Consider the following 26,929-nt stretch of genomic DNA (forward strand, 5'->3'; position numbering starts at 1 on the left):
TTGAAGAGCTGGCCTGGAAATTAAACGACTTGTACAGAAAACAATTCACAGGTTTATGTGTATAGGCATTCATACGCCCATGATCTGCATTCAGTTCTCTGGCCCCAAAATCACCTACTAAAGTATGTTTCTTACACTGCAAATGTTTGAGCGTCGATGTTGAATTCATGTTGTAAGTAACGGATATAATTTTCCACGTTCATTATTGTATTCTTATCTTAGTCATTTCTTTCCCTGTGTTGGTAGGCCCTACCCTGACTCGAAACATTGAGTTAATAGAGTAGGCCTAGTTTCACGAAATTCCGAATTAAGTGACCAAAATGGATCCGAAAGGATCAGACAAAAACGTAAAGAAGTCCAAGTTATGACATGAGCTCAAAATCAGACCGATACTTTTGCACAGATGTACCCTGAATACATTGATGTAGATGTAAGGAATGGAAACTTTGCTAAGAGTAGACTGAGCCATGGATGGGCTAAGTGAGACACCAAGTTAATTGGTTGTTAGGGGGCCAGGAGGGCCTATTTAGTCAACAGACATGCCAACCCAGCGAACATTTCAACTAGAGGATATCCAATTGAAAGACTTGGAGATTGGCGCCTGAAACCCCTAGATTTGATAGATGTTGTGGCTATGCACTTGCCAGCCAGCTGAATAGCAATGTACAGTAGGGCTATGTTTTCTCTTATTCCTTGTTTTCTCTTATTCCTTGTTTAGGCGCAACGCCACAACCTTTCATAAAGTATTCTAAACCAAGCTAATCGGCTTAACATTAAAATATCCATGACTCTGTGTAAATTGGTTTCAGCAATCTCATTGAAGATATAGACTTAGGGTAGAGGTAGTGTTTTTATTGACAAGAAAGTATGTACCTGTAACGCCCTGGAACTGAAGAGAACTTACCTTTAATTTGTTTGAAAAGGAAATCACATTGCTGTGCGTAAAGCCTTGGGTTTTGTACCCAAGGTATTTGACTGAAACTGCAGATAATAACAGCCTTACTAAAATGGCAATGAAGATGTTCTTCCAAATGTTGTGATATTGATTGACTACATGTTGCGTCTTTGATCTGGGCAGGCTAAAGGCTAGTGAATGACGATCACAGAAGCACAAAATTCGTAAAAATGGCGGACTGTCTTCTGGAACTTTTCTTGTGGCACATCCAAACAATGCCCAACCCTGGAAGAGGTACGTACATTAAGTTCTTCAATTCTATATGAAGAAAGTTTGACATGCATTCCCTAATTTGAACTTGGTGAGTATTCAAAGTTACATTTTTTAATTTGTTTTATTGAAATGGGTTGGGGATGGTACTGGGAAGGGATGGTAAAGCTCAAAGGAAATATAAGGAAGACTTCTAAGGATAGCTAGCTGGGACTTGATCCAGCAACTTAAGGAATACCACTACTCTGTTCTACCAACTGAGCTATCCAATAGTCTTTATTAAGCCTATCTTTGCTAAGGATGTAAGTCAGAAGCCACAGTACTCTGTAAATAGCATCACCAGGGATCGCAACCCCCTGTTTCATTGGATACCGCCCAGATAACTTGGAGCAAGTATGTTTTTTCTCTCGCTCTCTCTCTCTCTTTCTCTCTCCAACTATCTCCACCCCCTCTCTCTATTACTTTCTTAGTTTCTTCTCTTTGCAGAAACAGATGTCAGTTTCCATGTATACCATGATAAAGATGATATTGGTTAGTATTGACTGACACTCTCCAGTTAGTAAATATTGGGAGGATGGTATATGTACATATGAAGCAAATCAAAAGGCTGTGTTTATAGCAGATAAGTTATGTTTGATATTAACATCTGTTATAGAATCCCTACGACTTTCAATTCAAAAGCCTCTTAAAAAGAGTCGTAAGTGTTTCTTCTTCATATATGAGAATTTACTTCAACAACAAAATATTCGCTGTGAAATTTTAAACTTTGAAATTTGAAAGATCATAGACATGCTTAGCTAGAATCTGATTCTAAGCATGAACCTGAAGACACTGGTTGCTAATCCTAAGCTCACTGATTTTGAAATTTTTCATAGTCAAAACTTTCTTGACCTTTGCATTTTTAATATATTTCAATATATCTTGACGTTTCTGTAGTCTAGTTTAATGCCCACTAAAATTAACATGTACCAGATTTAATTCCTTGTGAACAGTTGAAACTCTAGCAGAGAACATTAAGAAGAATTAATTGACAGAAATGGAAGCAAATTTTGGTAGCACAAAAAAGTGATATTGATTGGTTTTAATCAAGTTAGCACTGCTCCTTCTTTACAATAGCAGTACATATGGCCATGTACCATTGAGATACAATATGTTACCAAAACCACAACCAAAATAAAACTCAATTTTGCAAATGCTTTAAATTTTTGTCGAACTAAACTCTGGCACCCAGTGTGTTATATGATAGCTAATAACTAGTGTTTTGTCCTTTAATATTTTCAGTTCCAGGCAACTATCTGTCACAACGGCAAAGTTATGATGAGAGTAAGTGAAAGGTTTCCTTTTTGTATGGTCACAATTATCTGAACAAATCACTCAAAGAAAAATGAAAAACTTCCCTCAAATCATGTTTCTTTTGTTACCTGGTATAAAGTATATATACTATGTATTTCTTTAGGTATCTATATATTGTCTTAGGTTTGTATATATGTATTGCCTGTATAGGTATATGTATTTGTATTCTCCTGATCTGACCTGATACTGGGACATGTCACAAGTACAGTTTGATTCCTTCAATAGCTTGATTTGAAATCGTACTGTAATACTTGGTAAATTAAAGGTAAAAGGTAGGGTTGTATAGTTCAGATTCCTGACAAAAGACTCGGAGTTTGTAAACTGTATTAAATATAAAAGGCATCATTACCTAGTTGAAATGTAATCTATTTAGACCCAAAGGATGTTTTATTTCGATATTACACAAGTTTCTATCATGTATTACATCTGTAGGTAGAGACATTGCTTGGACTCCGAGGAATCGACGGCCGGAGAAGGTCAGGGATGCATTGAAGGAGATGGAGGTGTGTTAGTTACTGCTTACTCCTAATCTTGATCAGTGTGAAATTCTTGATAGGTTGTATAGTATCACATGCACTGGAAAATGATAAAAACTGAACTGGTACATGTCTTGTTGATAGAACTCCTTCCCAGTGTTGAAGGCTAATATGTTGATGAATTACTATCTATGTTGGAATGACTCCTCATTAGGGACAATTGCTGTATGGTGGAGCATACTGCAGACTGAAAAAGCATAATGTCAGGTAATTCCTCCAAAATAGACTAGGGTGCAAGATACATATGGTTGAGCACACTGCAACGATAATAATGAAATTTTTTGATTCCATACTTTAAGACCACATAGAGGAAATACGTCAGTGTTCAAAATTTTGTGTAACCGTATTGATGGCTCTGAAATTTGTTTCTTATAAAGACTATGGTCCTGTGTAGAAATAGTTGATGTATATCTTTGCACCTGTGTAGCAATTTGCTCACTTTTCATAGGTAAATTATTCCCTGACATAATACTGAGCATCTCTCTTATTACTTCAGCAATGTTCTGAATTGTAAAGACTATGGTTTATATGAAGAAATAGTTGATGTACATCTTTGTACCTGTGTAGCAATTTGCTCATTTTGCATAGGTTAATTATTCCCTGACATAATACTGAGCATCTCTCTTAGTACTTCAGCAATGTTCTGAATTGTCAAGCACACTGTGCCCTGGGGAGTAATATTGTCAAAGAGTTTCCTAACATATAGCTCATTGTTTAAGACAGCATGTTCGTTTTAACCTCTCTCTATTATGTAAGAATATAAAGTGTTAAACCTATGTGTCCTGGCCACTAACAGTTTTATTTGTCTTATTCCTAGGACCACCTGTCATCGAATAGAGTTGTCTTCTGTGGATGGAAAACTCAAAGACATCTCAGGGCAAGTAATATAATAATAATAATAATAATATAAGAATTTTTAAAGCACTTTTATCCAGTTAAAAAACACTGCTCAGAAGCGCTGCAGGAGCAAAGTACCCCAAAACGGACACATCAGTTATCAAATAAATGGATACGCATTCATGAATAAGAACGTCTTGAGTTCTTTCTGGAAAGTTGACACATGCTGGATTGTTTTCAGATGTAAGGGGAGACTGTTCCAGACCTGTGGAGCTGATCTAGCAAAGCAACGTTCCCCATAGGTGGAAGTGCGAACAGTAGGAACAGATAGCGTATGTTATACGCTCGAGCGTATCGACATCAGGAACATTTAAAAAGCTCTTTGCATGAGGTTTGCCAAATAACAATTACATTATAAAAACTTACCAAATATAATTGCAAAGTAAGGTTGCAATTTAATCAAGTTAAGAGAAGATTTTATCACGTAATTATCATAAATTAGCAAACAATTAATGATTCTAATCAGATCTATACCTTCATCGCCCTGACATATTTGCATGTAGTATCACATACAAAAATGAAAAGACAAGTTGTTGAAATCTCTAATTTTCTCTATTTGACTGGTTATAGGCTAATGAAATGCATTGCCATACAATGTTATTTTCTGATGGCACCACAAGAATGACCGAAATGAGGACAAGCTTTAATAAGTTCTAGCGGTTAAACCTAGGGATTTGTAAATTGTATTTAGTAAGTAGGTCTCAAACATCAATGTGTCATCAATATTAAAGAAAGCGTTACCCTGAACTTTCTGTATCACATTCTCTCTCATTGTTATTTTATGGATATGGATTATGGATATTTTCACATTCCGATGTAAATGTTGTCGTACTTCACAAACAGAGTCATATTTGATGAATATAGACGACTGATCATATTTGGGGGTGTTACATTGAAGACAGGTATGATTGGGCATTTAACAATATATAAACAGTACATTAACAGTACAAGTAATGGTTTTCTATACCTGCTCTGATTTCAGGTTCTGCTTTCGAACGGCGTTCACTTCTCTGTCCAAACCACCAGCCACAACGGAGACATTGAACGCATTCTGGTCGATAAAACCATCCAGAGTAAGCTAGGGCACGATGTCATTAGTCAAGGTAAGCTGGGTCACTGAATATTCATAGAAATAGTTTAAAGAATGACTTCATATGAGGGATGCTAGAAGGGTATGGTATTACTGGATGAATGGACAGGCGGTGCTATCATAGTGATATCATCTTTGCTTTCAACTGTCTCGTATTTTGATTCATTGTTATTGGATATTTCTGTCCTCGTACTCTCGATATTAACGCCAAGTATTATAATAAGCATGTCAGGGGTCATAGTGATTATCACGATTAAGTCAACCCTTTCAGTAGTGTGTAAAACATTACTGCATTGATTATAACCTAGTAAAGTCTGGCTAAAGAAATGAACTGTACATTTTTAATAATGTAATGCCTGTGGATTTATTAGTTTTTTATTTTTTATTTTTTTTATGCTATATGTCTTTTTTGTTAAACAGCCGTCTTAAGAGATGGATTCATCGTGTACTTGGTGCCTGAGAAGAACAAGGTAGGCCTGGTGTACTTCAACAAGAAACCAAACCAAACACCAGACACTCCCACAAAACTGGAGAAAATATCTACATGGGATCCAAAGGTAAATATAATACAAGTTTACAAGGGTTAAGTAAACTGATGCAGAAATTGTCACCGGTAATCTTTTGGCAGATGTCGGATTGATGTGAACGTGATAGTACAAAGTAGAAAAGTAGTTTTTGTGTTCGGTTTGTTGATTTCTGGCAACTTTAACCAAAGATTCTGGCTTGACTCAAAATAAGTTTAACAGCTTCTAGACCCTTTTTTTATTCATTAAAATAAATGAATTTCATCACCTTGACAGCTTTAAATAGTAGCATAGACTCACAGAGAAAGCAAAATAGAAAATTGAGACTTTCTTGAAGTATATGAAACAATAATGGGATTTTAGCATCAATATAGTATCAAGCATGATTAACACAAAACAGCTTAAAAAAACAAAACTACAAATGTTAAACTTCATCTGACAGGAGTAAATGTAGCTTGGAATTAAGGATAACTTCTAGGAAACCCATAATTTGTTTAATAGTTCTATTGGACTCTAGTTGTTAATTATCACATGTCATCCTAGCATTGTTTGGCAATGTTGTCTTATCTCCAGTAGGCATGGGCGGCGATCCTGGGGGGGAAGGGGGGATATATCCCCCCCATGAAAATGGGTGGAGGGGATGTAATACACCATATCCCCCCACCAAATGCCAGGGATAAGAATATTTTCATGCCTACATTTATGCATCGTGAATGTACGGCTCTTTTTTAGCTTCATTTCTCGCCTACTATAAACGCAGTGCGATCTTTTCAAATAAAGCGCTTTATATAGCAAGTATATTTGACTGTAGGCTTCATTGGCCCTATAACCACAAAATGTATTATTGCGCCCACGGTATTGATAAAGTACATATATGCACCCTCATAGTATTCATATAGGCCCTATAGTAGGCCTACACACATACCTGTTCCCTCAAACAGCTGAGAATCTCATGTTACCAGGGTAATGCTTAATACACGTTTCACCTGGATGCCCTAGCAATCGGTACCTAGGAATGTAACTATGTGTAATTGTGTATTGCATGTGTACAGGCCTATAATAGCCTGCATGAGGCCATTTTCTTCATCGAATAATATAAAAGAGCTCTCGAACATTCTAACGTAGCGCCTGAAACAAGATTGACAGGGGCAATTTTCCCAAAATAACACTCGAAATTAAAAAAAAAAGTATTTTGGATCCTGATTATGAGATATTTCGGACATGATATCCCTATTTTAAAGTTGGGTATATGCCACTTGGAAACCTCGGGAAGTGCCGTTTCCGGCCATCTAGAGGGTTTGTAAATCCCAAAATTTTCTTGTACGCTTCGCGCCAACTCATGGTGGCGCTACGCTTAGATAGTCAACAAGGTCGTATCCCCCCCACTCAGAAGTACGGATCGCCGCCCATGCCAGTAGGTCAAATGTCAATCATCACACTGTGATTATTTCAGTCAGGCTTGACCCAGAAATAGTATTTCCTGAAATTAACTCCAAATTGCAAAATCTTTAATCAGCTGAATTTTTATAATCGGCCTTGAAGGCAGTTATTCAATGATGCTAAGGAGCCATAAATACATATGGGAGAATTCAAAGTGGCTTACCATTTATACTTCATGTGGGTTAGTTACAGAGTTTACACTTTCAGCTCATTTCAGATTTTTTATTCTCCTTCAAATTTGGAAGAACTTTTCAGATGGGACGCTCCTGGACGAAAAACCCACTTAACTTTGGCTAGCCAGGGGTGGAGCCCCACGACTTTCCAGATGTTTAGGTTTCATTGCTTCTAATGCCACCCACCATTATTCAGTCAGCCATACCACACTGGTGATGGGGAATATTCATCCAGCATTAGGGAATGCAGATCATGCTACAAGTCTTGTTACATCTGAAATGTTTTCATATACATTAAACTATAACAATTTATTATACTTGTTTAATATGATTTTCATTTTTCCCCCCTTTTAGACAAGCTTCATAGATGTGCCAGGGCCTCAGGGTAAGCAGGTTGTTCGTGAAATATCAGTCAACTCAACAGATGAACTGGTACGACTTTTGTGACATTCTTGTCAATTTTTTCAAACTTGGGACAGATCTCGGGTTTAGCCCGCTAATCCCTCATTAAGACCACTCATTCTGAAGTTGAGTAGAGTCTTTTGGTGCAGGACAATGTTCCTGTTCCAGTTTTGCAAGAATATGTGGATTGAGTTAGGGTTGGATATTTAGTGATGTGAAACCTGAAAATCAAACGAATTGAATCTGTATTGTTTATGTATATATGATTAGAGTATTAATATTTGGTTCCCTAGATTTCATATCTTGTGTCCTCTCTACATTAGGTGTTAGTCTGGTGGTACTGGAGAGGCGATGAAGCTGTACCCTGGGCTAATCTGTATTGTTTATGTATATATGATTAGAGTATTAATGTTTGGTTCCCTAGATTTCATATCTTGTGTCCTCTCTACATTAGGTGTTAGTCTGTTGGTACTGGAGAGGTGATGAAGCTGTTCCCTGGGCTAATCTGTTTTGTTTTTGTGATTAGAGTATTAATGTTTGGTTCCCTAGATTTCATATCTTTTGTCCTTTCTACATTAGGTGTTAGTCTGGTGGTACTGGAGAGGCGATGAAGCTGTACCCTGGGCTAATCTGTTTTGATTATGTATATATGATTAGAGTATTAATGTTTGGTTCCCTAGATTTCATATTTTTTGTCCTCTCTACATTAGGTGTTAGTCTGGTGGTACTGGAGAGGCGATGAAGCTGTACCCTGGGCTAATATCCTGGGAGATAGGGATAGGTCAAACCTACTGATTTTAGCAACTAATGGGTAAGTTGTTTGGTTAATCTTTCGGTTATTCATATGTTTTTACTAGGAGACATTGATATGGTAGTGTTAATAGTGATAAAACTGTGAGAGTACTGACTAGGGTGCAGATTTGTATTTTGCAATATTATTAAGGTATTCAACATGGTATTGTTGTAAAAATGTAACAAAGTCAATAGATGTATGTTATAAGAACAACTGCAGCATGTTTAACATAGAACATTTTGTATGTGGAATGTACTATTACCAAGGTTTGTTGAAAGTACACTGTGTGTTTTTTCTTCTTTTTTCTAACAGCTCAAAGCTGGAAGAAATATGCTATGGTAGCACAGAAAGGAAACCATTAGATGTTAGTTTCAGGTAAGTCAGAAGACCAGTGAGTGTAATCAAGACAACATGTCATATTATGCTGCACAGAAGCATATGGCAAATGGCAAGTTTGGAATTAAAAATTGCATTAAAAATTGAAAAAAATCTACCATCACTTAACTAGATTCCATTGTTTGTGTAACTTTACAAGGAATGTGGAAGCTGTTAGATTATGACTTTGGTTGTTGTAGAATATACTCCAAGGAGAACTGTAAGAGTTGCTACAGGGAAAAACATCACATGACCCTCCATGGTGGGCTCATGTTTTCCCTATTGACATAGATTTACATATACTTTGATATTTCTCTTTTCCCTGTTCATTCAAAGAGTTCAGAACTGGGGTCATTTGGTTTCTTGACATTTATTATGGTCATCTTTTTTTCTCCTGCCTAGTAACTGTCAGCCCCGTCGCATTCACACTGTGGAGCAGGCTGCCAGCACTTCAGAAAGAGAATTTGTGGTGAATTGTTGCATGTATGAAATATCCAGGAACAGGGTAAGTTGAAGTCCCTGTAGATAAATTAATTCAGTACTACCCAGCGTCCACTTTTTTCATTTTTATTTTTCATTTTTTTGATCAATTGCATTTTTTTTTTTTTTTATCAATTTGATCAATTGCAATCCTATTTGAAATTATACTTGTTAGATTTGTTTTTTTTTTATTTTTTTATACTTGTTGTTGTTGTTGTTATTATACTTGTTGTTATACTTGTTAGATTTGGCAATAATATCATCAACCAGAACAAGAATCTGCCTTAATAATGATCCTTATCAGAAGATAAAAATTGGTGATGTACAAATCATAAAAAGGGCTAGGTATTTGCAGAGTATGTAATTGAGCTACCGGCATTAATTTTTTTTTTTTTAATTAAATGAAGATTTGTTCTGTGTTTTTATTAATTTATTGATATTAAGTCTCTAAAAGTTTTTGAATTGCATCAGTGTTAGCAGAGTATTATAAGTACAGAGTAGAGCTCTAGTAGTTGCTCGTACAAAGAATGAATTGCTTTAGGATGCCTGTTATTCAGTGGCGGAGCTTTTGGTCAGGGGGGGCGAGAATTGTCGGCGCTTTAGACACTATCTAAGCGGAGCGCCACCACAGGTTGGAATTTTTTTGAGTAAAGATACTCCCTAGATCGCCGGGCCTTGCTAATTTGCAGATAAACGAAGAATAAATAGGTGTCATTGCCATTTGTGACAACTCGGAAGTTTATATGGGTGTTGAAAGTACATGCGTTTTATCACAATCCCTGTGGTATCTTTGTGAGTGCTCATGTTTTCGTAGCAGCGAATAACGTACACTGCATGCCGACTTAATGTTTGGTGTTTATTACTATTTCAGCCACTGCGCGTGGCGTATCGTCTAAAAATAGATCGAAAACCCTGTACAGTTCTTGTAAATAGTTTCATACAACGCAAGTGCCGATATATTAACGACCGTCGTTAGAGCATTTTGTTAGAAAATTACACCAACAAAATGTGACAAATGTCAATAGGTAGATGAGAGCGCAATAACAAAATCAATAATCACGAAAAAGTAAAAAGAGGTAAAAAGCTGAAAAGGGCGCCAGTAGTCCATTTGTGTCCGTCAGGGCGGTCATCCGCCCCCCCCCCTGACTGTATGGACGCTCCGCCACTGCTGTTATTGGTTAATAAACAGTCGTGACTTTGGGCCTCCACATTTTGAAAATAAATAAGAAATGATTTTAACCTGTTTAATAGTTGATATTCAGTAAGTTCCAAGCTCATAATTTATTTATCTGACTGACAAGACTGATGAAATGACAAACCTTCCTCTACTCAGTTGATGAAACGAGTAAATATCCCCTGAAACCTGCTCGTTGGGTAGTCTATTACTGACTATTTTCTGCACTCCATTTTCTTTTTTTAGGTTCAGAGAGTAACATTAATACAAGTTCCAGTCAAAGGTATGTGTGTGTTGCTAAATACCACAGGTATATGTGTATTGTGTGTTGCTAAAAACCACAGGTATATGTTTGTGTGTGTGTGTTGCTTAATACCATTACATCTCCACTGAATTTTGAATGCCACCATTTGCTTCTTAAAGTTGTAATCTGACCATACCATGAAATATTCACACCTAATTAGATACACCTCCAGCTAAAGTAAGAAGTCTATGTGAATGAAGCCGTTTTGTGGGGTTCCTAGTTAGCAGGTTGCACAATGTTGAAAGCCATTTAGAATATGCTTTGTCCCACACATTTAATGTCATCTGTTTACTTCTTCATTTTTTGCAAATGTTTGAGTTTTTCTGCCTAATTTCATAATTTCTGCTGCGATTTTGGTGAACTAAACTTATAGATTATGATTTTAGGTCTCTTAGCTCTGCTTTTTGCCGGATTGGGAACAAAGAACCTTAGTATTGTAACCTTTGTCAAAAGTGTAACAAGACTGCAGTTTTATTGTTGCTAGTGATATGTAGAATATCTTTCAGTTAGACAAAACTTGTAAGACGATAGCACTTCACTTAGAACAGTGGTGCGTTTCTGAGAAGATCTGCCTGAATGGGAAACAAAAGGATCAGGATTCGGACAATGGACTCTTCCACTTAAAGTTCCAACGAAGGATATTCTCATGCCTACAAAACTTGGAATAATCCAAATATAGTTTGCAAATAATTTCTACTCAAAGTTCAACTTTATTAATACGAACTTTTTGTCCCTGCAGTCAAACTGTCTCTCGATGTCGTCCTAATATTTTGTTGTTTTTGCTTGATCGACAGCTCCAGTGGTCGCGCAAGCTAAGAGTCACTCTGAAAATAAGTTATTACTAGGCTGTAAGGACGGTAGTTTGGTGAGTTCAAAATATATTCAGCCTTAGATCTGATTTTCTCTATATAAACAACTCTCTCTGTTACTTCATATACTTCTTGCTCTTATGTGTTTGCACACTTATGTCATGGTTCAGCTTAAATTGCCTTTTTCAGTTTATAGATTGTGAATGATACATAAAGATGACAGCCAGTTTCTTGTGCAATCGCTCAACTGTATCAATATGTATAATGAAGCATGTCGTCACCATGGGAACCATTGCTTTAGGCTCTATCCAGCTTAATTATATGCATTGCAGTGTTTTCTTGCTGACAAAGTCAGCAGTAGTAAATAATTGGGCTTTGGAATTTAGATTGTGAAACTTTTCCCATTTTTTGAAATATTTTCCCTTCAAGATATTGCATGTTTTAAAAGCTGAGCCAAAGTAATTGTATTCTTATTTTAATACTCTGCATGGTTCAATGCACTCATGAGATTAATGCTATTTTTATACTTTCCTACCCATATCCTACAGATTCTATTTGATGAGATTAAAAAGGTCACCCAGCACGTCCAAATGGAAATGGTGAGCGGGGTTAAGAATTACTGTTCTCTGTGAGAATATCTCATCCATCTTGAAATCTGCTGTGTACATTTTATGGTTTTTAAAGGAGCATGTTGCCATAGTAATTTACTTGCCGTCCAATTTCCTGGAGAATTTTCGACGGAATCAAAAATTAAATTCCACCCTATTTTTGGAACATTGTGTGCTTGATTTACATAACTGTTGCACTCAGCACCATTACTAAAGTTAATGGGTGGTTTACTCTTCTCATGTGTTAAGTAGGGGGGTTAATGAACGGTCTATTGTGCCATTCTCGAAATATAATGCATGAACTAGGGTACAGTGCCAACTTAGTTTGTACTTTTATTCATTAATTTTCAGGTTCCTAATCATCTTGTATGGCACCCAGAAGACTCCTTAATTGTAGCTGTTGGAAGAACCGACTTGCAGGTAGACCTTGCAGACATTCTGTCCCATTTTTCAGAGGGGGGGGGGGGGTGTTGCTGATTTTCATATCTGTGTGACCATTTTCAGTCAATGGTTACATCTGTGTTCTGTTATTGGTCTATAAAGAATTTAAATACTTTTGTTGTGTTTTCTTAATAATAGCCGCTGTCTGCCGTGTTTGCAATTGAGAATCATAAAACAGTAGATCAGAACAAGCCCTAGCTTGGAGACCTTACATATTAAAGCAAACTGAATATATTCAGTGTTTTTAAGTCCAATAATACTCTCTGTCTGTTGTCTCTGCAACAGAGGATATCATTAAGGATAAATAAAATGAAAGAACTCACTAGTTCTAATCATTTTTCTTATGGCTTGTATGTTTGAACACATAGTTATCTGAGGAATTTAATTATTTTTTCCTTCTAAAGAACCCATATTGTCCATTTATAATATGTTTAATAACTGACAAAGTGTTTGATGACACTGCTCTTCTTGGTTACAGTCTTTTTTTCTTTTTTTTGCCTTTTGCTTTCAACAGGTGTTTGATTTAGGACTGAATACACTGAAGATCGCAACGATAGGAGAGAACTTAAAAACTGCCTCACTTCTCAATCTAAACCTCTACTACAGGTGAGAGTACAGGCTCATATATATCAAAATTATTATTATTATTATTAAGTAAAATGCATCAGTCCCAGGATAAACATTTTTAGATTTTCTGGTCTAATGTTTGACTGCTTTAAACTTACAAATGTTTATACAAAATCCAACCTTTTTTGTTGGGGGGGGGGGGGGTGGGGGATGTTTCCCATTTGATTATCCTTGCTAACTTTGAAAAAGTAGATATGAACTGGAAATGACATCTCAATTGTAATGTTCCGTTGCTAAGGACGGACACTGAAATTGGTATTACTGGGAAAGACAAAACAACACTTCTGAGTAAATATAGTAGTTACAAACAACTAATACTCTGGGAAAACTGACAGGGAAATAATAAACAAACTTTGAAAAAAACGGAAGAGAAATCACTAATCAGAGCAGGATTTGAACCTTTGACCTCAGCCTGATGTTGGTGGCAAACCCCTAATATTCTAAGCACTTCTGATCTCTAGTGTATTATAATATAAACTTGATCAGAGTTGTCACTTTTCCTTCCTCACCAGACCAGCTAGTAATATCAGTCACTGCGTTTGGAGTGAATGTACCAGTCCAATGGATAGTCTAGCTGAGGCCACACATTCTTTACTTCTGTCTTTTGAGTTGTAAGTTGGAGTAATCTTTTTTTTTTTACCCCTGACGCGATTGTTTTCTTGTTTGCAGTTTTACAGTAAAGGTCTTCTGTTGCGACATTTATGCAGCAGACTAAAAAAGAATCTTTTTTTGGTGTATATGTCTTGGCAATGCAAACACTTATGAATACTGAACAGTAACTGACTGTATCTCATATAATCACAAAACTGTTGGTTGCATCTCGGCATAGTCTTTACTAAAGATACTTGACCTATGTTTCTTAAATCTTATTGGTTACTTCTCCCAGTGTAATGGTTATGCCAATTAGAATGATGAACTGATGTCAATGGTTCACTTAGACAAGTTGGACTCCTGTGTTCACTCTTGATATGTGTGCTGTATAAGTGTTGTGTTGAAATTTGGCAATGGTTCACTTGGACTCCTGTGTTCACTCTTGATATGTGTGCTGTATAAGTGTTGTGTTGAAATTTGGCAATTATTGACTTGGGACTCCTATGTTCACTCTTGATACGTGTGCTTTATAAGTGTTGTGTTGAAATTATCCAGTGGTTCACTTGGATTCCTGTGTTCACTCTTGATATGTGTGCTGTATAAGTGTTGTGTTGAAATTTGCCAGTGGTTCACTTGGACTCCTGTGTTCACTCTTTATATATCTGCTTTATAATTGTTGTGTGGAAATTAGCATGGAGTGGATAGATCTTTCTGGCAAACATAAACTAATTAGAGTCAATAACCGTATGTTATGTTAAGTATATATGTTAAGTATATGTTATATATAATTATAGCAGCAATCGTACAATGTATCTCTGCTCTCCAAGTCTCTTCTTTTCTTCTCCTTTGTTATTGTTGTTGTTGTTACCCTGGCAACATAACCTTCTTCAGCATCATTGTCAGCTGACATTACTATCCTCTCTTTCCTCTATATTCGTCCAGGGGACCTTTAGCGGTGCTCAAGTTTCATGTCGGTGTATTGAGCAGGGGAAGAATTGGCCCTCATGAACTGATAAAACAATACCTTCATAACCAAGAACCACAAAAGGTGAGCAATGGGTGTTGGATTCCAATCGATGATCATTAATTTTATATATCTTCTTTACTGGTTGTTATATAGTGTTGACAAGAAGTCTCTGAGATAGATCTTTAGTCCATCAATAAGACATGTTTAAGAAAGGCTGATAGTGTTATACTTAAGTTATGTTTGTTGTCCCCAATTCCATTGCAGTTTTTACCATCTCTAACAAGAATTCATCGATCCCTAACAAGCATTAATTGATCCCTAACAAGAACTAATTGATTCCTAAGAAGCATTAATAGATCCCTAAAAAGCATTAATTGATCCCTAAGAAGCATTAATTGATCCCTAACCAGCATTAATCGATCCCAAAAAAGCATTAATCAATCCCTAAGAAGCATTAATCTATCCCTAACAAGCATTAATCGATCCCTGACAAGCATTAATCTATCCCTAACCAGCATTAATCGATCCCTAACCAGCATTAATCGATCCCTAACAAGAATTAATCGATCCCTAAGAAGCATTCATCGATCCCTAAGAAGTATTCATCGATCCCAAACAAGCATTAATGGATCCCTAACCAGCATTAATCGATCCCTAACCAGCATTAATCAATCCCTAACAAGAATTAATCGATCCCTAAGAAGCATTAATCGATCCCGAACAAGCATTAATGGATCCCTGACAAGCATTAATCGATCCCTAACAAGAATTAATCGATCCCAAAGAAGCATTCATGGATCCCTAAGAAGCATTAGTCGATCCCAAACAAGCATTAATGGATCCCTGACAAGCATTAATCGATCCCTTACAAGAATTAACCGATCCCTAACAAGCTTAATCGATCCCCCAACAAGAATTAATCGATCCCTAACAAGCATTAATCAATCCCTAAGAAGCATTCATCGATCCCTAAGAAGCATTAATCGATCCCAAACAAGCATTAATGGATCCCTGACAAGCATTAATCGATCCCTAACAAGAATTAACCGATCCCTAACAAGCATTAATCGATCCCTAACAAGCATTAATCGATCCCTAAGAAGCATTCATCGATCCCTAACCAGCATTAATGGATCCCTAAGAAGCATTATTCGACACGATATTGCACTTAAAGAAAGACACCATCTAAGAAATTTGCACCAAATATATCTTAATTAACAGGTCGAAGATTCCATTTGATTCCTAACATTCCATTGCCAAGACATTATTTCACATTTGTGCTAATCACATGAAATGGTGAAGAAAAAAATAATAACAGATGGGAAGTTACAGGACTGTTACTTGTTATTTATTTTCATCAATTTGTATAATCAAGTCAAGCTAATAAACTATCATTTGCAACTGTGGGATTTTTTATTATAGTTGGTAAATGATTTTACAACTTTATGGATTCAATGTTGAAGCAGGTTTTTCTTTTGATACTGTTTTGACTAATTTGGTGTGGTAATAAATTATTTGTTTCTCGACAGGCATTGAAGATTCTTGAGATGTTAAACTGGAATACTGACAGTAAACTATGTTTCATGTGCCTTAGCACCCTGATGATCAACCTCTTAGCCAAACCTCTGAATCCTCAAAGAGAAGGTAAGTCCCCTTCTCTGGTAGGGAATAAAGTTTAAATAGTCACCAAGTTTCAGTCATTTATTGATCTTAACGAAATATTACATTAATTTTCACCTTTCATTGGTTACATAGTCAGTCAGTCAGTCTGTTTGTATCTTTGTGCGTTCTACAATAATTTGTTTGTGCATTGATATAGACATAGTTTGTCAAATCATACAAAGAAGCCATTTTTGTTACATTATCATTTATGATTATTAATAGTAAAACCTGTTGGCAGATTTGATTTGATTTTCTATCCCATTTCTATTAAATCTATCTATTAATCTGGAAGACAGTGGTAATTAAATTTAATGGAAGCTGCTCCGTAAAGATAAACTCACAATTTATCCTTACAAATATCAGTCACATTCACTCCAAGTGTCACTCCAAGATTAATGTATGTCGTCCAGTTACAGAGTTGTTGACAATTGACAATTTGTAATCATGGACGTTAAATATGAATCTAAGAGACTGACTTGGGTCAGCTTGCGGCTTTGATAAGCCAACGAGGCTTATCGCGAATTCCTGCTTGCAGGAGGATCTAAAATACATACATACATACACCCATACACACATACACGCACACATACACACATACACGCATACATACAAATATGAGTGCATGGCATAAATCCTCTCCTCTCTCCTCTTTATCTTCATTGTTCAACCTGGTGGTGACAACAGCACATTTGAATAGCCAGAGGAAAAAAGTCTCTCATTGGCCTACTTCGATTTCACTTTGGTATCAAATGTGTACTTAATGTATTTGTAATATGTTATATTGTATTTTCTTGATGCCTTCACTCCTTCGTGGAAGCATCAACTATGCCAGCTTTATATATGCTGCATATGCTGCACTACCATCTCTTAACTTGCTTTCAGTTATTTTGCAAACTTGCCTCGGTACTTTCTATGCTCCAATCCGTCCTATTTCTGACCACGTTGTCGTCGATTACAGAGATGTGGTCAGTCGTCTAGCCAGAAGGTTCTTTCATCTTTTGGTCAGGTGAGATTACAGATTGCAATTATTTGATTTTTGTTACTACATAACCAAATTAATGATTGACAGTGGATTGCCATCTTTAGGTATCAAACGAAAATCTTGGCAAACAGCTGTTTTCCAATGTTTTCCATTATGAACCTTGGTTGGTAGTTGACCCACAGGCAGGGGGGGGGGGTAAGGGGCAATCATGTATTATAGAGTTATATACAAAAATCCTAGTGTACAGTACAAAAATATTTAACATGTGTGTACAACCTGAACAGCAAAATATTATTCAACATTGTTTCAAAAGTTGCAAAACTATAACACTATTTTGCAGCTAAACATCCACCATTTTACCAAAATTACACAAACAGGACCCCTCTCCTTGCATACCCCCCCTCCCCCTCCCTTGACAAAATAACATCTTAGTCCCCAACAGTACAAATCGAGTTATTGTGTTACTGTTCATAAGATCCAGATTCTATTCTCTTAAGAGAATCAAAAGTCGCCATTGGCTATTCCGGGTATGAAATCCTTCAAGTTGTGAACCCTTTTACTCTTTTCTTTCTTTTAGGTACCAAAGATTTGAGAAAGCTTTCCTTCTGGCCATAGACCTCCATGATAGAGATTTGTTTATGGTGAGTGGACTCGTTAAATAGAGACAGGTTTTATTCTAGTAACTATTAATAATCTAACAATAACATATGTCTGGTGACCTCTACTTGAATAAAGTAATATCTATATATATATATCACAAAGCAACAAATGTGTAAAGCATGTTGTATCGAGGAACTTCTTCATTTTGAAAAGTTTGTAAAAACAAACATTGGTTCTTTGAAGAGATTAATATCGATCTTTTGGTGAGAAAGAATCCACAAATAGAAAACATAGAAACTATGTGTTGTGTTTATAGAAAATACCTCTTGGACAATCCTCTGGTTTTCTTGTACCTAACGGTAGTTAATTAGAGAGTAGCTAACTAGGGAGTATCTATTTAGGGAGTAGTCCACAACTACTAATAAATTAAACAAAGTCTTCCCAGACAACTTTGTCATCCACATTCTTTGTGGTCTTATTAAAGCCCAAATAAATACTGGTTTGCTAAAGCCAAACATCATAAGTAAAATACATTCTCATTCCATCTTTCTTGATTATTTGAAATGTAAATGGATTCAGATGAGCTAATGGAATTGTCAAGTTATGTTCAATTAGAATACAGCAGTATAAAATCCCAGTGTCTTGTGTTTATTCTTTTCTATTTCTTGTGATATCTACCAGGATCTGTTTTTCGTTGCTTTGGACAAAGGTGAGAAAGAATTAGCCGCAGTAGCAAAGAAGAAAGCAGACGAGATAGAGCAGGAGTTCCCACCCACCTCAGAAACAGGTGAAAATAGCAATATATATATTTAGATATATACAAAGTGTTTAGATTTCTTTTTGAACACTCATTTTGCTACAGAGCTGTCGTTTTTAGTACCTAAATAAGGGAAATTCTTATTTTAAGATTCTTATTTTTTTTTATATTTCAGGTTAATATTTTATCTTTAAAACTTTAATAGCAGTATCTTTCATGTTATAACTATTGTTTTAATATTGTTTTTGCCAACTTCTAATTTGTTCCTGCCTTGAAAAAGTTTTGTTTGTTACTACGTCACAGTTTGGTCGGGAATTTATTGTAATATGTAAGTGAAAGTATATCAGTGGAACAAGAAGCCAATTGATTGTATACTAATTGAATGTCAGGTCTACATTGACACTTTCCATTGTTTCAGAGTTTTATTCTTCCATTTCAGCTGAGTTACATTCTGTATCACATAGAGTCCTGGATGATATTTTTTATTCTTTGTTTAACACATTTGCAAGGAAAGCAAATTAACCCAACATCAGGTAAAAGTCCAATGTGTTTGAAAATAATATCTTTTTTTTGTAGATCACACCTCCTCCTCCTTGGAATCAGAAGATGAGCTACTGACAGACTCAGACTGGAGTGAGGAATCTGAGAAGGCCAACAGCCAATCACGTCAACAGAAGGGGTCGTCTGCCAAACAGAAGAGAGGCGCAGACAAGGACTGGTTCAAAGTAGAGCAACAGATTGATGATGCATATCAGTTTGGGTGATTATCATATCAATCAATCAATCTCTCAGATCAATTGAATCAAAGTAGAGCAACAGATACTGTAGATGATGTATATCAGTTTGGGCGACTATTATATCAATCAATCAATCTCTCAGATCAATTGAATCAAAGTAGAGCAACAGATACTGTAGATGATGTATATCAGTTTGGGCGACTATTATATCAATCAATCAATCTCTCAGATCAATCAATCTCCCAGATCAATCAAATCAAAGTAAAGCAACCGATAGATTATGCATATCAGTTTGGGTGGCTATCACATCAATCAATCTCTCAGATCAATCAATCTCTCAGATCAATCAAATCAAAGTAGAGCAACAGATAGATGATGCATATCAGTTTGGGTGACTATCATATCAATCAATCAATCTCTCAGATCAATCAATCTCTCAGATCAATCGAATCAATCAATCAACTAGAAATAGTATCGTAGCTTCTTGGCCTCAAGGACTTCTTGGCGATTTGAATTACATTGAAAGGAAGCATGTTCTGTGGTTCATCAGTGATACAGGCCGAACATGTGTCAGTGTCCACATCATGACGCATATATGCTATTTGAGGTTCTTTTTCTGGTCGTGTTTATCAAATTGTAGGCTGCATTAACCATGTGTCTACAAAGGTTTCAAAAACTGTGATAAGTAATGCTTGGGTTACTTCTTATAAATTAAAAAAATCCTTTTTTGTTCATGAAACAGATATTTAGAACTGTTATTTGGAATTATTTATTAATAAAGAAAAAACATTATTTTTGGATTTTGTTTATTGTTTGTTTATTTTATTTTGTTTTTTAGATTGGATAAAATAGAAGGTCTTGATGATTCAAATGGTCTACAAGGACTCCCTAGTGAAGTTTACACTCAGGTCCTCAGTAGGAATCCATTTGGATGGGAATCAACAGGTAATAAAACCACAAAACGCAGACCCCTTAAATACATCTACAGGCTTATTGGGTGTTTTATTCTTTAGTTCTTAAGTTGTCAAAATTATCAGTGTTTCAAAACTTTGTAGAAATTTGAGAAATTAATATTGCATATAACCAAACATGATGATGATCTTTTCTTTGTCTATATTTTTTGTTTTTTTGTGAGAGAGAGTGTGTGTTTTTGAATTAAATGAAACATAGCATCATGTTACACGCTTTCAGTTTACATACCTCTCTTTAGCTCTGTCCAGTTCACGAAATCACAAAATCATGATAATAACTGCAGGTGGGTGGGTGCAATAAATAGCTGTTAACAGCATGTGACCGAACTCTATTAGCTTACTAATCTATGGAAATCATCGTAGGAATAAACTGTGCATAATATTTAAGAACTTGCAACGAAAAAATAAACGTATAAAAACAATATTGGTGACAGTTCACTTCTAGCTTGGGAAATCTGTGTTTATTTGTGGTTTTGTTTAATATTTCCTCTATCCTCGTTTTTGTTTGTCCCTCTTTTATTCTTGGACCAAGGAGCTACCGGAGGCAGCAGAGAAGGTGATGAAGAAGATGATGATGATGTTACTGAAGCAGCTAAACATCTGAATATTATTAACCTCGGGATGGTTTAAGGTACTACTGTTGTGAAATATTAAAATCAGTCTTCCAGACGGTATTTGGCCAAGTTTATTCTTTTCTCTTCTACTGTTGCCTATTATCCTCTGTAGATTTGGAAAAATTCATTTCAGGTATGAAAATCTACAAATTTATCTACAAAACTTTAACAAATTTATGTGTTATATCAAAGTCTAATTTATTCTCTTTATTTGTTTTTATTTTTTGGAGAGGAGATGTGGGGGGATGGGGGGGGGGGGCATTCTTAGTCAATCAAAACCTCTTTAGCATCTCCAGCAGCAGGTTCCTCTATATAAGGTGTTTTGTACCTTGGTACAGCAAGAAGTAGTGTTTGACGACCTCAGTTAAAGAATCATCACACAGAAGAACACATAACAATGACAGAATCAAACAGGGATATATTTTGTATTCCAATGGCAGAAATATTGCCAAATGTGGCAAAAACTGAAGAAAAAATTCAGTCTAGACTTATCACTATTTACTAAACTACTAGTTTGGTTTTTTTAAATAAAAAATAAATTAAAATATGAGTATACTTTCTAAAATTGTATGAAAATAAGACCCCTCTGAACTCAAGTGAGAGATATGTCACTGTGGGTTGTTGCACCTAACGAATAATGCAGAGATATGTCACCTAATGAAAAAAGCAGGAGAAATTTTCTCGCCAATCAATCAATCAATCAACGTACATTTTATATAGCGCCAAAATCAACAGAAATTGTTCCCAAAGGCGCTAAATGTACCATAGCATGTATAACTTAACCTTGGTCATTGGTAACTTGTCAAACCTACACACCAAACTGTGCGCAAATCCATTTGAGATTAAATGGTGTCTTAGAATTATATAAACAAAACACAAAGATGGATACCCATAAGCTTTTATCATTATATTAAACTATTAACACATCAAGGGTATTTACATGCCAACTGAGTCATGTAAACACATGAATTTTTTCAAAGGCTGTGAAAGTTTTCTTAAATCCTAGGGTGAACCTCACACCCAGGTCAAGAAGGGAGAGGTTGAAATCTTTTGCACAAAACATTATGTTTTTTGTTTTCATGTAGTTTTCTTGTAGTTGTTCTTCTTTTTTGGGGGGTGGATGGGGATTTTGGAAGGGTTGAAAATTTATGGGAGATTATTTCTTGGTAGGAAAGAGAAATAATCAGGGGTATAGAAGAATTATGGGATTCTAGTTTTAAAATTAATTTTTATTATGTTTATGTCAAAGAATTATATGCAACGTGGACGGAGAAGTAACAGACAAACATAACTGAAACTAGATGGCCATGTATCATCACATCTTACGCAATTGTGTGTTTGAAATGAAACTGGCATATTGCTCATAGTCGCGCTTAGATATATGCAATGCGTCATATGATGTACTTGGGTGTTCTAAAAGTAGTAGAAAGTATAAAATTAATGAAATATTGAAATAATGTCTCTGCTACCACATTAATGTGTTGTATTTTATAATAATTAATGGAAAGGCTGGCATTTGCAATTCTCTACTGTTTCTGTGGACTCACCCGGTTAGTAAAGGATTAAAGGAAACCGTTTATCCTTGACATATTTTATATCACATTGTAAATGTGTCATTTTTGAGAACATAAATGTTTTATGTTTTGTCTTCAAGTTTTGTGTGTCCTATCAGAGGAACTGACATGATGGTCTGATTATTAGACTTTATAATCCAGTCACTTCAATGGATGAACCTCAGCTGTGGTCTGTTTGTTAGACTGTATAATCCAGTCACTTCAATGGATGAACCTCCGCTGTGGTCTGTTTGTTAGACTGTATAATCCAGTCACTTCAATGGATGAACCTTAGCTGTGGTCTGTTTGTTAGACTGTATAATCCAGTCACTTCAATGAATGAGCCTCAGCTGTTAAAATAGGTCATATCTTACAAGTTCAATGTGTCATAGAAGTACAACCTAAACTGAAATCAGTGTTGCTTAAGTAGCGGTCTAAACCATAATCTAATTTGTTTCTGTGCTCAAGTCGTCCTTTGATGATAACATGAAGATATAGCATTATCAGTGCTTTTGAGAGAGACTCATTAGTCTCTGACTTTGAAAGTTGTTAACAAATTTTGAAAAAAGCCCAAAAGATATCAAATTTTTCTTTATATTCCGATTTTGTTCACAAGATACTTTGCCACTTTCTGTTGTATAATTTTTGCTTGCAAGTAAAAAAAAATTCAAAAGTTTCTCGTGAACCCGTCGGCTCTGAAAGAGAACGGATTCAAAGATGGGAATGGGGTTGGTGTAAACTCTGTAGCCTTCAAGTTTATTACTTCTATGATGGATCATGGCATCATTAAAGCAGTTTTCTCTCTCCACCTCTCTCTCTTTTATGTATTCATGCTTTATCCAAAGAAAGATAACGTACTTACTAAACAATTTTTTTTTCATTTAATTTTTTTTATTATTTATTGTATTCTATTCTTGTATTCTGTTTACTGTGACTGCTAAAAAAAACATTCCAAATGAACCAAATTTATGAAAAGGAGAAAAAATATAAAGTTATTTAGGACATTTGCCTTGATGATGTAACAGATCTCTGCTGTCTTGTTTTAGTCATGAAGATAATTATTGTCAGATTTAAAACAATCCCATTTTGATTTTAAAAAGAACATCATAATGAGATATTGCATAGTTTTATGGAATATATTTATATATTGCAAGTAAATATCAACATTATCTACTACTGCGAAATGTCTTTGGTATTTGGTCAGCAAATATTAAAGAACTTTTGATGTAATTTTTTGTTTTTGTTTTTCCATGGTAATTTTTGTCCAATTTTTGTCCATTTTTTTGCAATTTTTTTCCCCCATTTTTGTCTAATTTTTTTTCCATGGTAATTTGAAAGATCCGCAAACCTTTCTGTGGTTGGTGCAGCATTGTAAGAGTATCATTGTATCCAAACATTAGATAAAGGATAACATTGATTTTCATAATCTGCTCAAAATGTCACTAGTAATAGCATCTACTATTGAAATATGCATTGTATCTACTGTATTACTGTTAACCAGCAGACCAAACACAAAAAGCTGATATTAAAGAATTCAGTTTCCATCTGACAAGCAATTTTCTAATTTGGAGAGCCTCATGTTGGTATGTAATATGTTACCTATCGGCTGTTGTCATCTCATGTGCTCATTTTCAGATAACAGAGAGAACATTTTGTTTGTGATCTGTTTTATCTGCTGGTGTTGGGTTATGAAGATAATATGATGACTGCACTGAGTTAAACAAGTGAAGAATCTTTCTACACTTAGTGACACAATTAACAGTTATCACACCATATATGAGTGAGAATTAAGAAAATAATGTAAGGGCATGTTTTGCCCTGTTGATCCTAAAAACCTGTGTTTCTTGAAACTAACAGATTCTTAGAACATTTGAGAAGTATATGAATATGTATGAAGCAAAGTACAATGCCAACCAATGCCTTGCTAGGAAATATCCATAGGAGCTGTTCTTGTTTGTGCAGGAGATATGGGCATATAGAAGTGTGTTCTTCTGTTCATGGAATTTACTTTCTATAGGAAACATCATTTTATTTAAGCCCTAGTGTGACCATAAGGTGGCAACGCTGTTTTATTTTCGAACAGTTTTGATCGACAGCAGAACACTCATTGAACTTTACTGTTTAGTGAAACATGTTTTATTGTCAAACAGTTATGATTCACAGCAGAACACTCCCTAAACTTTACCGTTTAGTATAACATGTTTTATTTTCAAACAGTTATGATTCACAGCAGAACACTCCCTAAACTTTACTGTTTAGTATAACATGTTTTATTGTCAAACAGTTATGATTCACAGCAGAACACTCCTTGAACTTTACTGTTTAGTATAACATGTTTTATTGTCAAACAGTTATGATCGACAGCAGAACACTCCTTGAACTTTACTGTTTAGTATAACATGTTTTATTGTCAAACAGTCACAGCAGAACACTCCCTAAACTTTATTGTTTGGTTTTGCTTCTTTGCCTTCTTTTGTGTGTGTGTGAAAAAACTTTCTGTGGAATTATTTGAGATTTTTTCTTTCTCTTTCTGTTATAAAATCCTGGTAAATATTGATATATTCTGGTCATGTTAACTTCACCAAGCACACACTTTATATAGTCTTATTGGTATGACACATGATGTGATATTTTCTACATAACATGTATTCATTATTTCTTCATCATTAAGTGCAATATAAATGTAATTATATTTATTCCTGTTTGGAAACAATTGAGTAAAATCCCTTCATCTTTTGTCTTTTATTTCTTTGCGAATATTATCTTTGTGATGAAATTAATCCCTTTTATTATTTTACCATTCAAATATGACATGTACTCAGTGGCGTAGGAAGGTACTTTTGAGTGGGGGGGCTGAAGACTGATGGCCGGCCTGGGGGAGGGGTCTAAGGGGAGGGGAAATCCCCTTTGGAATTTTTTGCATTTCCAGGTGGCCTAAGATGCAATTTGTTGCAATATAGCACACTTCAACACCCACTCCATTTTGTAAACTTAATTTTGTATTTTCACCTGGCCTTAGATGCAATTTGGTTCTCCAAATGAGATTTTTTTTCTCATTTGGAAATGAAAAAGGGGTTTTCTGACTTGCGAAGCGGGGGGGCGGAATGATACTTCCACCCCTACACATTTTTCACTGGGGGGCTGGCGCCCCCCAGCCCCCCCCCCCGGTTCCTACGCCCTTGCATGTACTTCAGACTCATGCATATAAACTTGATTGTTCATGTCAACCATTGGTAGCTAGGTGACATGGTTGATGTTATAGTACCATCTGTAAACTTCCAAACCATTAAATGTTGTGCAGTAATTAAGCTTGAGTGAGTGAGCTCGTTTCACAGCTTGTCCATAAAATATTGGAACACAGCCCAACTTTCGTGTCCCCTCAATTTCCCCAACCCTGCTCCCTCTCCGGAAAAATCATTATACATGTATTCAGTGTGGAATCCTTGGGTAAGTCAAAAAAACAAAAATTATGTTATCTGCTAGTTTTAAAGGTCACTAATTAACTTGTCAACCCTAAACAAGTTTCCATCTGTAAAAGAGCTTAAGCATTATAGTTATTTTTGTTATTGTTTTGGTAAATTTCCAAACTATGAAGTTCTCTAACAATGCAGCTCATTATCAGCTACAGTAGGTCAACTTTGCTTCAAAATAAGAAAGAAAGCCTCACATTTTGAACATTTCCGACTCGCTTTTTGGTAGGTTATGTGATAAATATGAGAAATAGTCTGGATGACGACATTCGTGGAGTGGGAGGGAAACTCACTAATACAAATTTGGCGACAAATTTATCATTCTATAGAAATATATTAGTGTAATGCATTCCTTATGTTTCATGAAAGGACTACTCGGTGCATCGGCTTGGACAAATTTGCTCGATATTTTGGCAACGTCACGAACAAAAACTATGCTCAATGTTTCCATTTTCGGCTCTCTTGTGGGTCTACTCTATACACTCATTTAAGTTGCTTTTAATTTACATCTCGTACATTGTACAACTTAATGAAGGGCCTAGTCTAGTTGCGATTAAACGTGGTAAACAGTTGTTCCTGTCTCGTCCATATACCCTTCTATACTAAACGATATTAACGAACGCCAATCGTTGTAGGCATAGGAAATACTGCCCCCACCGCCGTATACCGCCGACTGGGAACCGAGATGCACCGTTGAGTCGGAGGCGCTAAAGTCACCGGGCCAGATCGAGACCCTGAAGTTTAGCTTCGGTTAGTTAAGTAGAAAAAAAGATCAGGGGGTTCCTCAAGTCACCATCAAGGACCCTATAGGAGAGAAAACCAAAACTGAAGACA

At 35.8% G+C, this 26,929-nt stretch overlaps 1 protein-coding gene across 1 annotated transcript; it reads left to right on the forward strand.

The window, feature by feature from the left end:
- LOC139971630 (WD repeat-containing and planar cell polarity effector protein fritz homolog) lies at positions 1-25,354 on the forward strand. The gene is made up of 26 exons (XM_071978267.1): positions 1-172; positions 1,079-1,189; positions 1,652-1,696; positions 2,447-2,488; positions 2,951-3,021; positions 3,872-3,931; positions 4,934-5,054; positions 5,462-5,598; positions 7,533-7,610; positions 8,291-8,391; positions 8,686-8,748; positions 9,151-9,253; positions 10,649-10,685; positions 11,501-11,571; positions 12,064-12,114; positions 12,475-12,543; positions 13,079-13,170; positions 13,704-13,802; positions 14,725-14,830; positions 16,279-16,393; positions 17,294-17,417; positions 17,971-18,034; positions 18,675-18,780; positions 19,327-19,510; positions 20,326-20,432; positions 20,991-25,354. The coding sequence occupies exons 2-26, from the start codon at positions 1,126-1,128 to the stop codon at positions 21,086-21,088; spliced, it is 2,208 nt and encodes a 735-aa protein (XP_071834368.1). The 5' UTR covers positions 1-172; positions 1,079-1,125; the 3' UTR covers positions 21,089-25,354.
- The last annotated feature ends 1,575 nt before the right edge of the window (positions 25,355-26,929 follow it).

This window comes from Apostichopus japonicus, chromosome 8, assembly GCF_037975245.1.
Source record: "Apostichopus japonicus isolate 1M-3 chromosome 8, ASM3797524v1, whole genome shotgun sequence".
NCBI lineage: Eukaryota > Metazoa > Echinodermata > Holothuroidea > Aspidochirotida > Stichopodidae > Apostichopus > Apostichopus japonicus.